The following is a 15752-nucleotide window of genomic DNA, read 5'->3' on the forward strand; positions in this document are numbered from 1 at the left end:
TCTCTACAACACTGTGTCTGACGCACTACATATTGTATGTATTTGCTTGCTTGTCTGTCTCCCTCACTAGAATGTTAAGTTCCACAAAGACAAGAATTTTCATCTGCTGGTCTACACTAGACCAGCACTTTAGGAGTATTACATTCATAGAAGATAGTAGACATATAGTAAAAATTTTTTACTAAACAAATGGAAGATTAAAATAAATACATTTTCTGCCCATTTCCCCTCATAAACATAGGTAGAAACCCCACCATCAGTTCATTTTAGAAGTGGAATACCTTAATACAGCTCATGAATTGTCAGTGTTCTGGGGAAAGCACAGTATGAGAACCTCGGGTCCCTGATATATTATTTAACATAGGAATCTTACAAAATAAAATATCTACCTGGAAAGTAAAAGCCATTTTCATCACATCTTGCAATAACTTTCTGGCCTTTGAGGGGATCCAATTTTTTTGATTTGGTTTTCTTTGTTGGATTTCCTTGAGGTTTCTGTTGCTAAAAAATATAAAACATTAATAATTGATTTAAAAAATCAACACAGTGAAAATCACAGATACAGTGTAGCTTGGGATTCTCTACTGAGAATCGCACTATCAAAAATTATAGATCATCCATATACTTTGACAATCACTCTGAAATACTTGCTATGTTATTAGGAATAGGCTTTTTAAACCAATATATGAACTGATATATGGGAACCAATGACCATAAAAAGTGAGACAGAATTTGCAGTCTAAACCTAATCAAGTTTTGTTAAAACACAAAAAAAAGTGAACCTTTTCCAGAGAATTTAAACAGGATCCAGGGTCTTAAAATATAATACTCAATATATCCAGTATACAATCCAAAATACAACATACTTTTAAAAAGCAAGCAAATATGACCAATTCTCAAGTTAAAAGGCAATCAATAGATCACAATACTGAGATGACCCAGGTGTTGGAATAATCAGATAAAGACTTTAAGTCAACAATTATAAACAAGGTCCATGTGGTTGAATACTTTTGAAATGAATGGTAAAGTACTTGTTTTCAGCAGAGAAATGAAAAAAAAATGAAAATCTTAGAAGTAAAAAACACAGTATCTGGAAGGGCTCAATAACAGAAATGATATGACAGAAGAAAGAAACTTGAAAACAAATTAACAGAAATGATCCAATCTGAAGAACACAGAGGAAAACGATTTTTAAAAATGAGCAAGGTCCTTCCTGTTCAAATAATCTGTCCAAAGCCCAGCTCAGTTATAATCTCCCTGGAAAGATTTTACCCCCAGGCAATTTCAGAAAAAGCAAAGGAAAGGACCACACTGTAATTTCCAAATGGTACCATATGAGTCAAGGCTTGAAGTGAATGTCACGTTGTGTCTACTACATGAAGAAACTGGTAGCATCATTTTGATTTGTAGAGTCTAACTCTAAAATCCTATTTTCTATGCTTGTTGAACTGATCATTAATAGAAAGACCCAATCCCCGCCACCCTCCAGGCCCCCTAAAATCCCAAAGCCTCCATTACATCATCTGGAACAGTCATTATTTTTAATTCCCAATAAATGTGAGGACCAATGCTGGAAGAGGAACCCCAGGAAACCAGAAATTACTGGGAAGATCACTGGATAGAGAAGGAAAGGTCAAGTATTACCCCAATACCAAACCAGAGAACGATACAAGAAAAGGAAAGTACAGACCTATATTCCTCATGAATATCGATGCAAAAATATGTTTGCAAATAAATCCAGCAACATACAAGAAGGGTTGTACACAACAACCAAGTATCCCAGGAATGCAAAGCTGATTTAACATCCACAAATCAATGTGATATACCATATTACTAGAACAAAGGTTAATTTACTATATTATTTTAAAGCATGGAGAAAGAGCACTTGACAAAATCCAACACCCTTTCATGATAAAGACTCTCAACAAACTAGGAATAGAAGGGAACTTCCTCAACTTGGAAAAGCCTACATCAAATATGATCCTTAATGGTGAAAGACTGAATGACTTCCCCTTAAGATCAGAAACAAGAAAAGGTACTCTGCCACTCCTATACATTGTACTTGAGGTTCCAGCCAGTGCAATCCGGCAAGAAAAAAATAAAGGCACCCAGATTGGAAAGGAATAAATAAAACCGTCTTTATTTATGAATGATATGATCTTCTATGTGGAAAACTCTAAGGAATCCACCCAACAACTACTAGAATTAATTAACAAGTTCAACAGGGTGTCATGATACAAGACAAATATACAAAAAAAAAAAACAAAACTGTATTTCTATGTACCAGCTATGAACAATCTGAAAATAAAGTTAAGAAAAGAATTCCATTTATAACAGCATCAAAAAGAATAGAATATTTAGGAATAAATTTATCAAAATAAGTGAAAGACCTATACACTGAAAACTATAAAACTCTGCTAAAATAAACTAAGGATCTAATGAGTGACATACCATGTTAATGGATTTGAAACCTTGATATTGTTAATACAGCCATTTTCCCCAAACAGATCTATAGATACAATATAATTCATATCAAAATCTCAATAAGTTTTTTGTTTTGTGGGTTTTTTGTAGAAACTAAGATACTGAAATTAAAAGTGCCAAAACAATGTGGAAAAAGAACAATTTGTAGGATTTATTCTTCTTGATCTCAAAACTTGTTATCCAGAAAGTGCAGTACTGACATAAGGATAGTCATATGATCAATGGAACAGTATTGAGAGTCTAGAAACAAATCTCTACACTTATGGTCAATTGATTTTCAACACTTTGGGAAAAACTTCTGCAATTTCTTTAAAAATTAAACATAAACTTACCATATGTCCCAGAAGTACTACTATTAGATATCTAGCCAAGAGAAAGGAAAACTTATATCACACAGAGACTTTTATGTATTCATATCAGCATTATTCACAATAATGAAAAAGTGGAAATAATCCAAATGTCCATTAACTAGGGAAATAGATAAACTAAATGTCACATAACCATACAATGAAATATTATTCAGCCACTTATATATGAAATGTACAGAAAAGGCAAATTTATAGACAGAAATTAGTAGTTACCTGGGGCTGGGGATGCAAATAGAGATTGACGGCAAATGGGCATGAGGGATCTTTCTGGGGTGATGGAAATGTTCTGAAACTGGATTTTGGTGGTGGTTGACAGCTCTGTCAGTTTTACTAAAAATCACTGAATTGAAGTAGGTAAATTTTACAGTATGAAAATCAGGTCTTTTTTTTCAAATCACTACATTGTGGAAATTAGAGATTTTTCCTTAGATTTTTTTTCATTTTTTAAAAGAACTTCCTGATCATTAACTTATTGTTGAGTTTCTCAATGAAATTCGTCCTCCATCCTAATCAGAGTGCCCCCATGACATCATTCTCCAGCTTCTTTTTTTTTAAGATTTATTTAATTTTATTTGACACAGAGAGAGAGCACAAGCAGGGGAAGCAGCAGGGAGAGGCAGAGGGAGAAGGAGGCTCCCCACTGAGCAGAAAGCCCAACGTGGGGCTCGATCTCAGGACTCTGGGACCATGACCTGAGCTGAAGGCAGACGCTTAACCGACTGAGTCACCCAGTCACCCCTCCAGCTTCTTCTTTTCACAGACCATCAAATGCCCCTCTCTTCCGTGATACAAAGTGAATATAAAGTGCTTCCACATGCTTTTTGATGTTACTTTTTTGCAATGTTATAGCTGTATCTCAAATAAAGTATTCAATGCATATTTTATGAGTCCATAACAGGCCTTCAGTTAAGGAAGTCTCTAATTTATGAAACAATTGACTGTAAACATTTAAACAACCTCAGATAGTCTGAACACATTTGCTCTAGGGTCATTATTTGTGTTCAGTACAGTTTGGGCTCATTTCCCTGGTGCCCTGATGTTAATGGATTCTGTTGCAGCCATCTATCATTTGGATCTGTTTAGAGATGCTTTTTAGGTTCATCAAAAGATGTGGGAGTATGGTTTATTTCAGGGGAGAGGAAAACAGAACCATGGGCCTCAGAAGTGAAGAAATACTGAACCAAAGGTTTAAGGTCTCTTGAAGGAACTGTGGGATATTAACAAGACTATGCAGCCTTTGATACAAAACGTAAGCTGAATACCACCCTTCTGTTTATGATGCTCCATTTTCAATGGATTTTGCTGGAGTCCATCCTCACATAATTTCTATTTTTACTGATGCAGTTATTATGTCAAAGAGAATGACCCAACATCACTGGTGGATGGTAACTATTACCTGTTTGTTCCTGGGATTTCAGCTAGAGGAGAAACCTAAATAGTCCCTTCCCACAGGAGCTTCAGAATGACCTACTGCAGTCTGAATTGGCCTCAAGGGGCCAAGACTGGACCATGAGACAGGAGAAATAGAACCAACTGCTGCCCAGCTGGCTGTGTGACTTTGGGTAATCTTTCAACTTTTTGGGCCTCAATTTCTGCATAAGCAAAGAGATGGTACAAACTAAATGACTTTAACATCTTCTAATTCCATATTTCTGTCCAGAAGAATCTAGGCCTTACTAGACCTTTGTCTGCATTACTGGAGAAACTATTAGACTGTGTGTATACAAAGACAGGGACACTAGCATGGTATTTTTGTTTGCAGTTTTTATAACATAAGGGGATTGCAACAACCAGAACCGTGAATTTGAGTAGCACAATATTCTATCATAATATCATCATAATAGAGATGCCCACACCGCAGTTTCCTACAATCATTTCCTCAGTGGAAGACTCCATGTAAAGTATTTTCATCACTGATAAAATTTAGAATCTGGACATGCCAAGTTAAATCAGCTGTTGCAAAAACCTCACCTCTACATACAGTTTAACTTACAAAGCCACCTTGCTTCACACAGACCAAACAACCATGGAGGTCACCAGACAGCCTCTCCACCTCCAGATGGATAACACCCTGATTTCCAAAAAGATGTCCACGTTGATCCCAGAAAGGCAACCTCCCCTTCAGAGTTCATCAATGTAACAGACAAGCCACTTACTAGAATCTATGCCTAGACATATTTAAAATTCCTTTAAAAATTCTAAATGAGTAGAATCACACCATTTAACTAGCCCCCTTTATCTCTAGGTTCCAAATATTTATTTTCTCAATATCCTAGCCAGAAGCTAACTGATAAAAATTCTTTCTACATTTTCATAGGTACAAATCTGTGAAGTCAAAGGCCCGAAATCATCAGAGCTCTTTTTTTCTCTAGAGTTGTCACTCACTTCCCCATTCATCTAATATAGAACCACCATTCACTCTATGAAGACCTTCCCTGCATGGGCAACAACAATGAACAGTAGCAACACAGAGTACCATGATGTTCATTTGTCACACACTGAAAACGCCACCTAAGAAAATGCCTTTCTAAGTGGCTGAAAAGTATCAACTATCTTCAAATCACTCATACACTTATGGGTTCACCTGATAGGACCATTACAGTACTAAAGAGCTTTGTATACATAACACATTTACTCTGCTTTTGTGTCCAACTGTTACTACTATTGGCAATAATTCCTTTCTGTTTCCACAACATGTAGCTTTATGGAAAGAACTATTCACTGTACACCCAATGATTCATTCAAATCACTGCAAATCGATTCAGCTACACCACAAATTAAGTAGAGTAGCTATGGGAAAACAAACCTATGGGGCCAGCTTTAGTACAATGGTTCATTCCATTGCTCACAGAAATAGAGCATTGGTTTGCCAGGCTGGAGGATATCAATAAGGGCAGCTAGACACACCATCCCTTCCGCCACAATGTTGACAGCACCTTTCTAGAAAGATGATATGCCACAGTTTTTGAATCTTGCCAAAGACTTTAAAGACACTGTACAGTCCTGTTCTTTTCCTGGCATGCCTTCACCTATGTACACCTACAATACAAACAGGTCATTGAGTTTTTGGGGCATTTTTCCCTCTTTTATTAGTTTCAGAGGCAGAATTTAGTGATTCATCAGTTGCATATAACACCCAGTATTCATTACATCAGGTGCCCTCCTTAATGCCCATCACCCAATTATCCCTTCCCTCACACCCCCTCCAGCAACCCTCAATTTATTTCCTAGACTTCAGTATCTCTTATGGTTTGCCTCCCTCTCAATTTTCATCTTATTTTATTTTTCCTTCCCTTCCCTTATGTTCAAATGTTTTGTCTCTTAAATTCCACATATGAGTGAAATCATATGATATTTGTCCTCTGACTTACTTATTTTGCAAAGAAATCTATGGAGGACGAGAGTCAGAAAGGGTATAGAGTGAAAACAAAACAAAAACAATAAATAAGGCAACATATCTCTAGGTTTAGGTGCATGAGAATAGTTGCATGCCAGTCACCGTGGGGAAGTCAGATGGGCAATGATACTGGCAGTGGGGATGTTGTCCACTGGGTAATTTGATTTTGCCTTGTTTCCAAAATTCAGAGAATCCAATTTATTTCCTTGTCAGATTCAATTACCAGGTGATGTAGAACAGGATCCAAAATGGTGCCACCCTCCTTTCATTTATTATTTAATTTCGAGGTCATGCTTTCAGGTTTGCATTGGTGGGGACAGTGAAGTTACTAAATGTTTGATGCTTTAAAATTTTCCATGCATTTCTACGACTTGACTAGAACTAGCCTTTGGCTCCAAATTTTGTTTTGAAACCACTACTAAATATTTTTTTCTGCCCCAAATCATTGAACTGCTGACACCCCGCAGCTCCAACATGCTTCTCTGTCCATGTTTTGTCTTTAAGACCAACTAAAGTCTGTGACCACTGTAATCAAGGTAAGACTTATACAGTGTCATGTATGGTTTGACCTTTCCTCTCTCTAGGATATCTAAATATAAGACCAGAACATTTGCAAACTGTCTCTGTAAATAATTCAACTCCCTTTAAAACCTTGGTGAAAAGGACAGGGCCAGCCTGGAGCATTTGTTGACCTTCACTATCTCTGTCCTCATTTAGAGTTAGAGGGGTATCCTCTACCCCGAGAATATCTAGGATCTGCATCCCTTTTAAAAATGGGTTCTGGAAAGAGAATGAGGAGACCTTATAGGAAAATGTGTATCACAATGGCCAACTCCTGTCCAGCCCCTCTTGGCCATGCAGTGACAACCTGAGTAAATGAGTCAGAGGGTTTCTTGTGCTTCCCTTCCCGGGGCATTTGCATTTTAACATGAGGCAAACCATCACACCGAAGGAGTGAAGCTCTAAGGGGAATTTCCTGCCTCAGCTCTGCCCTTCTGAGGAGGAAGCTAAGCCCTCTTGCAAGACCTCTCAGGAGCACAGCAGGTCAGCACTGGGGCCCACAGGGACACTAAGGATACTGCACATGAAACCAAGGCTTAAGGGAAACACTATGGCCAGGCAGACATGCAGAGAGAATTATTATCCCCTGTGAAGAGTCTTGGACACCTAGCCTTGCTTTAAAAATCCAAAGTGGGGTTGGAGAGTGCTTTACTGGAGTTGTTTTCTCCCTCTTCCTCACGGAATAGTGTAACTGTAGAAAACACACCATGAGAAACAAATATCCCCAGAACTTAGATGCAGTTTTCACTTCCCTCTCCTGAGGGTTGCTTCCGGAGCAGATCACTGATGGGCTGAGCTGCCTGGCTTTAACACTCCTGCCAGTTTGTGCAGTGTGTGTGGCTCCTTAGGAAGCATAGGAAACCAATCACAGGATGAAGCCCTGAACCACAAAAAAGTCCTCTGATCCCCAATACCGTGCAGTACTGGGTTATGGAGTTAACTACTCTGAAAGTAAAATCTCCAATAAATGTTGGTCACCTGGGTGGCTGTTGGTTAAATGACTGCCTTCGGCTCAGGTCATGATTCTGGAGTCACAGGATCGAGTCCCACATCAGGCTCCCTGCTCAGCAGGGAGTCTGCTTCTCCCTCTGACCCTCCCCCCCCTCATGCTCTCTCTATCTCATTCTCTCTCTCAAATAAATAAATAAAATCTTAAAAAAAAAACTCCAATAAATGTTAATCAATAGCAACTCAAAGGGATTTTGCAGGAAAAAAATGAATTTTCTTCCTCTCCTCCACCTCCCCTCCCCCCCTTCTTCTTTGGTGGTGGCAAAAGAACCTAATATATATGCATTAGATGCTGCATAAAATTATTTCCCAAGTGAAGAGCAAACTTGTAACATCTTCTCAGGGAATATTTCTTCATTGCTCTTTCAGAAAAAAAAAATCAAAGAGAAAAATTCGAAATGTTTTAAATATTTAAATCTGAAAATTACCACAGCCTCATAAGCTGTAATTCAGATGCTACTGATTCAGTTATCCATATGTTGCTACTCCAGAGATGAACAAAAGCCATATGCTGGAGCAGCTTTTATTTCACTGTCTGGAGTGTGGACCACAACCAGCAATCTACTATATACAAATATATATCTCACTCAAGGCTACAGTATAAAAATAAATGCTAGGCCTTTAAGAAAACTTTTCAAGACATCTCTCTGCTGGTTACTCTGGTTACAATTCACAGTCACTAGAGAGTCAGTCTTCCTACTAGACTCGAATATCAGCACAACAGACTCAAGTTTTTCTAGTGGAATGAGGAAGGCTGATTAGTTGTAGAGGTTATGGTGGGAGGCCTCCCTCCTCCCTTTAAAGAGGAAATATTAATGCAAGAATGACAACGGGTCCAATTATTATTTGGGAGCAAAGATAATAACTCTATTTATTCTGACTCCATTTTATACAGCTCAAAGAAATTTCTCTCTAAATCTTTCCAACCAACTTTCTCCTATACAGTGTCAAAATCACTGTTTTCCCGACAATGTTTTCCAATCCAGATGGTCTCTCTTCTTTTCTCATTCTCCCAGTTCCACCTCACCCAGCCTCACCTATATCTTTCCCAACACTCTTTCTTCTGGATAGTTTTTCACAGAGTGGAGCACTCAATGCACCATCCCTAAAGATTGTGGATTCCACATTCTTTACCAGTCACAACTTGGAGAAATAACCATGTGTGGCCAGCTGTATAGATAAATTTCCAAGACCTCTTTTAGGGTTGCTTACAGATGCTTCACAAGTTCTTCTGTCTCCAAATTTTCCAAGGCAGTCAAGGTTATAAGTGTGGAGAGCCTGTTGGGTCTTTCTGGGCCTGGGTCCTAAGGGATTTGCTCTGGAGAATAATCCTTATGTAGTAAGGAAATGTTGTAGGATAGCATGGCTGGGCTGCCTAGACCAGGCTCCCAGGGAGAACTATGGAAGGTTAATTATAATTCAGATGCCCAGTGGTGATTTCCACCACAGCACAGCTCTGATTGGCCAATGATGGTGAAATTTGCAATCATGGCAATAAGAGGGGTGTAAGCAGAGGGAGTTTTCAAGGGGAATTTAAAATTTCAGACTTCAGATTTTTCCTTTCATCATGTGGTCAGTAAGCCAAGCACCTGTCTCTAGGGATACCACAAAACTAGTGGGTTATGGAAATAGGGTAAGCAATTCTTCAATCAAGCACGGAATGCGACCATGGTGGGTAGAGCGGGTGGGATGATGGTTCTCCGCTCAGGTTTGATCCTGGGGCCAGCAAAGGCTGTCAAAGCCTGAGTGGAAAAAGCAAGGTACAGGCTAGCTTAACACCAACATATGCAGCCACTTCTCCCCACATCTGATCCTCACCAACAGAAAAATCACAAAGCTGTCCCAAACTCAGGAACCAGTGGGGTGACTACATATCAGAGAACCAAAGACATCCAGACTCCATAACACACCCTGGTGTGGACCAAGTGGACCAAAGTGACCACTGGCCACTCCCTTCTGACTGTGTGTGGGCATTTCCAATTGGATCCCCATTCCTAACAAACTTTGATCACCTTTTGCTACATGTTATCAATAAACTCTAGTGGACCTTAATAAATAAGAGATGGTTTCTTGCTCTTCAATTTACAATCATTGATCAAAATCTTTGGCCTTTGCTAAAAGAATTTATAATCAGACTATATTTATATATGAATCAGTAAAAATGACCTTCATCTGTGATGAATTTTTACCCCAGGTTCTCACAAGCCCTTGCAATCGTGAGCTTTGGTCCCAACCAATATTTTTCACAATAGGAGATCGAGACCTGTTAGTGGGCCATGAAGTCAAACCAGTGGGGCATGGCAGAAATAGAATTAAATATTAAAATATTTCATAATACATCATACATGGTGAGGAGAAGTATCATTTTAAGAAAATAATATGCAAAATATCCCATTGCTGAGGGCCATGCCAAGAGTGGAAGGAACTCTGAAGATAAGATACCAAGTAAGAGTACCCCCCACCCTGACACACAATTCATTACCTGTGGATAACTGTCCTGGGCACATGGACGCTTCCCGGAACAGACAGTGGGGGCTTTGCCTACCCTGTGTGGGGACAGGGCAGTGAAGGAAAACCTTAGTCCCTGACCAACAAGGGGGCAGCAGTGGACCCATCAATACCATTACACACACTAAATGTCTTCTCTCACTCTGGAGAAGTTTCTCACCATCTCTTTCTCCTTTCCTTCCCTATGAAGATCTTGAAACCAAATCTTCACTTCCTGTACTTACTTTCTTCAGATCTACCCACTCTTCCACCCACTGCAAACTGGCTTCTGCTCCCACAATTCTACTGAAATTATTCTCACTAAGATCACTAATGATCTTCTTGCCAAATCAAATGGCTTGGAGACATCCTTCTGTGTGACTTTTCAAAACTCCTCAGTAAAAACTTTAACAATGGATATAGCAATAGTGGGTAATACATGTTGAGCGCATTTACTGTTGAGACCTTAGCGTTGCACACTGCCCTACATAAACTATGTGTATTATCTTACAACCACCTTTAGGTAGGTGCTTTTTCTATTTTAAAGATGAGGTAACTAGGCTCAGGGGGCCTATGTAAGGCCACAGAGCTAGAAATTTGCCGCAGTGAGACCATACTAAGGCCTGTGACTCCAGATCCAAGGTTCTGCCCACCTCTCCCTGGGCTCTCGCATCATGCATTCTACCCTGAACCTCCTGCTCCTCTAACTTTCCTGTCTCCATCCCTTCCACTGTCTCTTCTTCTCTCAGCACCTCAAATGACCTCCAAACTCTCTCCTTAACTCAGACTTCTCTCCTAAGCTCCAAACATGTGGCCTTTCTCACTTGGATATCCCATGGACACATAAGAATCAAAAGGACCTAAAGTGAATTACCTTTCCCTGAAAATATGGTCTTCCTCTTATTATACCTCTTCCTCTTGTTCATTCTTTCATTTATTCATTCAAATACTTATGAGTATTGGTACCTACAAGGTACCAAGCACTATTCTAGACGCTGGGAGTACCTAGCACACAACGGACTAGGTCCCACCCTCATTATAGTAGGGAAGACAGATCATAAACACATACATAATGTCAGGTGAAATGTGCTGTGAAGAAAACAAAAATGTGGTCAGGGGTTAGAGAATGACGGGGTGTTTAGATGGGCTGGCCAGGGAACATCTGTGTCACTGAGGAGCAGAGGTGATACGGAAGGGTTAACAGTGTCTGTTTCCCCCGTGTCCAAGACAGAAAGTTTTGGGGTATCCTTAGCTTTGCCTTCTGGCTCACCCCACACATTCACTTTCTACCAGTTCATATCTCTTTTCTCTATTTCCTCCTCACTGTTCTGGCTTGGCTCAAGGACTCAAAACCGCTCAACAGAGTGTTGCACCCGGTTTGGGTCTTTCCCTTCTACTACACTGGGCCTCATCACGCTGCCAAAATATAAATCTGTTAATGTCTTACACTTGCTGAAAATTCTTCCCTGGGTTTCCATTTCCAACAGCCATGAGTCCGTGATCCAAGGAGAGAATTCCAAGTCCCTCGTATTCTGCTGCCAACTTCCTTTCCTGCCTTGTCTCCTGCCATATCCCTGGTGAACATGCCATGTTCATCCCACCTCCCTGCCTCTGCGTAGGCCATTTCTTTCACTCAGAACATTTCTCACACCCCAACCCTCAAATCCTACTCGTCATTCTAGACCAAACTTAACTATCCCCTCTCTGAAGCCTCCCCCAACTCTCCAGTTCACTTTTCCCCATCTTCCAGTTGGTCTGTGGATGTGCCTCTGTTGTCACATTTATAATTCTCTGCTAGAAGGATCTGGGTTTCATTTATTCAATACGTATTTGTCCAGTGTCCACTGTGGGCCAGCTGCCATTCTCAGGGCTATAGATACAGCTACAAATAAGGCCAAACAAGGTCTCAGCTCTCATGGAGCTTACATTCTGTTCCAGTACATCTTCACCAGGCTGGGCCCGTGTCTTCAATGCAGTTAACAAAGCCCATTTTGTGTCCAATGTATATTATCACCTTGGGAGACACCAAGTAGAGAGAAAAGAATGAGACAGGCTCTTCACTGCCTGAAGTCGCCTGTGCCAAGCACAGGATCTGACCTGTGGTCAGAAGTGAACAGGTACTTTTGGATAAAGAAATGATGGAAAGTATTTTTATTCCCACTTTCTGGGTAAGAGAATTAAAAAATAGAACAATTCATTCATATCTCGTGGGCAAGGAATTTTGAGTCCCAGGATTCCAGACAAATCCAAGTAGAACACACTATCTTTATTCTGAATCACCAGAGGCTTCTTTTTACTCCATCTCAGCAACACTACCCATTTTTAAATTTAATACAAAGTATAGAAAAAAGTAATGCTAGCAGAATCTGCTATTAGGCACTGTCTCTACAGTTCAGTGTGGGAAAGTCCATCATTTGGGACTTGTACTGGTCTTTCTCCCTGACTAGAATGAGGGTGGGGTGTGATTGTGTGTTCAGGCACTTTTAGTGCCTAGAATAGTGCTTGGCACCTTGTGGGAACTCATAAATATGTCAATGAAAAAATGAAAGAACAAAGGAGAAGAGGCATGATGAAAAGAAGAGCAGATTTTCAGGGACAGGGAGTTAATTCACTTGTCTTTTTGATTCTTGGGTGCCCACAGGGCATCCAGGGAGGAGGGCCAATAGATAGCCACATATTTGGAGGCATCAGATGGTGTCTCCCAAGGGAACACTAAACAATTATTTGGGGAAGTCACTTTGTTTGAATAATATTAATAGCCATAAGATGCTTTGTGATAAGATTTTTGCATTCTGCACAAAAGACATCGCTTTCTACAATGGAGGGGAAAAGTGTGATTTGTAGGAAAAAATAAAATGAAAGAAAAACAAAACAAAACAAAAAAACAGAACCAAAGAATCCAGAGCAGCAAATACGGAGTTTAAAGCCAAGCAAAGCCAATATCACTTAGCAAAGACTGAAACCAAAAGAAATGAATCTCAAAGGTCAGTTCTTTGGGTATATTTTTTAGTGAACATATACTGAATATACCAAAATTACAAAGAATTCAGTAATATTTCAAGTGATCTATTCCATGCCTATACAAACACACACAGTCAGAAAGCAATAAGTATTTAGAACCCCAAAATATTCATGCCCTTTGAACCAAGGATTCTACTCCTAAGAATTTGTCCTAACAAACTAAACCAAATGCACCACAGAAGTCATTAAGACATGTGAAAGAGAAGAAAACTGAAAAAAATATCCCAAATGTCTAACATTCACTGAAGAATTAAATAAATCAGGGTATAGTACACACCATGAAATATTATATAACAGCCAAAAAATCAAACTGAAGATTTGGAAAAAATAGAGAAAGTATATGAGATAATATCAAATAGAAAAGCAGAATATGACATTTTTCTAAAGAAGACATACAGATGGCCAATAGACACATAAAAAGATGCTCAATATCACTAATCATGAGGGAAATACAAACCAAAACTACAAGGACATATCATCTCAGACCAGTGAGAATGGCTAGAATCAAAAAGACATGAAATAGCAAGTGTTGGCAAGAGTGTGGAGAAAAAGAATCTCTCGTGAACTGTTAGTGGGAATGTAAATTGATGCAGCTACTGTGGAAAGCAGTATGGAAGTTCCTCAAAAAATTAAAAATAGAACTACCATATGATCTTTACTCAAATAAAACAAAAACACTCGTTTAAAAAGATACACACACCTCTGTTTATTACAATATTATTTACAATAGCCAAGACACAAAAGCAACCCAAGTGTCCACTGATAGATGAATGGATAAAGAAGACGTGGAATGTACGTACACACACACACACACACACACAGTGGAATATTAATCAGCCATAAAAAAAGAATGAGATCTCGCCATCTGTAACAATATGGATGGACCGAGAGGGTACTATGCTAAGTGAAATAAGTCAGACAGAGAAAGACAGATACCATATGATTTCACTTGCATGTGGAATCTAAAAAAACAAGTGAGCAAACAAACAAAAAGAAGCGGAAACAGACCCATAAATACAGGGAACAAATCGGTGGTTGCCAGAGAGGAGGGGGTGGGGGGCGGGCAGAAGGGGTGGAGGGGAGTGGGAGGTACAGGCTTCCGGTTAGGGACTGAGTGAGTCCCAGGGATGAAGCATACGACCCAGGGAATATGTGGCATTGTAGTGTGCTGTAATAGTGTCGTGTGCTGACAGACAGTAGCTACACTGTGATGAGCACAGCAGAACTTACTAAATTACTGTGTTGGTAGACTTGAAGCTTATGTAACATCATGTATCAGCTACGCTGCAGTCAAGGAAAAACGCAGAATATTAAAATGATTATGGAGACTGCTTCTATGTAAAAAATTTACTCAAGGAGGAAAAGAAAGCTAAAAGTAAGTGATCCAAAGTGGTGGTAATAAGGCAGTCAGATTATAAGATTTTTTTTTCTTTTTGAAAAGTGTGTCTTATTAATAATAATTTCTAACACTTATGGGGGGGCTTTTCAATATGAAGTACTGTAAAAAGTAATTTTACTCTCATAATAACCCTATAAGGCAGATATTAGTAATATTCCTATTTTACAGATTAAAAACCCTTAGATTTAGAGAGATGGAATAACTGGCCAGGATAATACAGGGATTAGGTGGCAGATCTGAGGCTAGACCCTGGTCTGGCTCATATCAAAGCCCAGACCTTTGATCACTATATTATACTTCTGTTTAGTTTTGTTTTTTAATTAAAAGTATACTGTTTAAAAAAAAGAAGGCCATAGTAAAACCAAATGGCATTTCCTTTTTGTTGAAAAGAAGTCCTGACGCTTTACCTGGGTTGGCTCTAACTCTTTTAGAAATCCATGTGGAGGGGGTGGGAGAGGGAGAAGGAAGGCCAACGCAGGGATGGCAATGACTTGGGACAGGAAGGAGGGAGGACATATAGACACCTCCATGGCACCCACCTCTCCCTGTGACTTGCTCACATGATTCTCCTTCTTGGCAGCCTCCTGGAGTTCCATGGCCTGTTGGATATACATTTTCCCAGCTAGGATTTCATTTTCCAGCATCGACAGCTCCTTCAATGAAATGGGCCAATTTAACCGTTCTAATGCCCTGTTTAAAGCTGCCTTGTTTTCCAAGTACCGCATGGGTTTATATGCATCTAACCTAAAAAGAAAAAAAAAGGAGGACAAAAAACAAAGAAAGCGATAACAGAAAAAACATGGAGAGATGATTTTTCAGTAAAACCTCCCTTGAGAACCATCTCTCAGACAGATGTCAGGTGTCAGTGGACAGAATCACAGGCATACCCTCTGGTCCATCAGGACTGTGGTGGCTTACATGAGTAGCTTACATTAAAAATAACCATCTCTGTGAATTATGGTACACATTCTTCCCTATTACCTAATTTGATCATCTAATTTTGAAGTTCGATATAGTTTTTTTTCTA

General features: G+C 39.4%; 1 protein-coding gene across 1 annotated transcript in view; it reads right to left on the reverse strand.

Moving 5' to 3' along the window:
• Positions 1 to 15752, reverse strand: part of VWA3B (von Willebrand factor A domain containing 3B) — a 175609-nt gene that overhangs the window by 21666 nt on the left and 138191 nt on the right. Inside the window, exons 19-20 of the mRNA XM_081832306.1 lie at positions 15265 to 15469; positions 390 to 501 (exon numbers count right to left, since the gene is read on the reverse strand). Of these exons, the coding sequence (XP_081688432.1) occupies positions 390 to 501; positions 15265 to 15469 (317 nt within the window). The remainder of the gene's footprint in view (positions 1 to 389; positions 502 to 15264; positions 15470 to 15752) is intronic.

Source organism: Leptonychotes weddellii, chromosome 10 (assembly GCF_054177405.1).
Source record: "Leptonychotes weddellii isolate Sample4059 chromosome 10, ASM5417740v2, whole genome shotgun sequence".
Taxonomy (NCBI): Eukaryota; Metazoa; Chordata; class Mammalia; order Carnivora; family Phocidae; genus Leptonychotes; species Leptonychotes weddellii.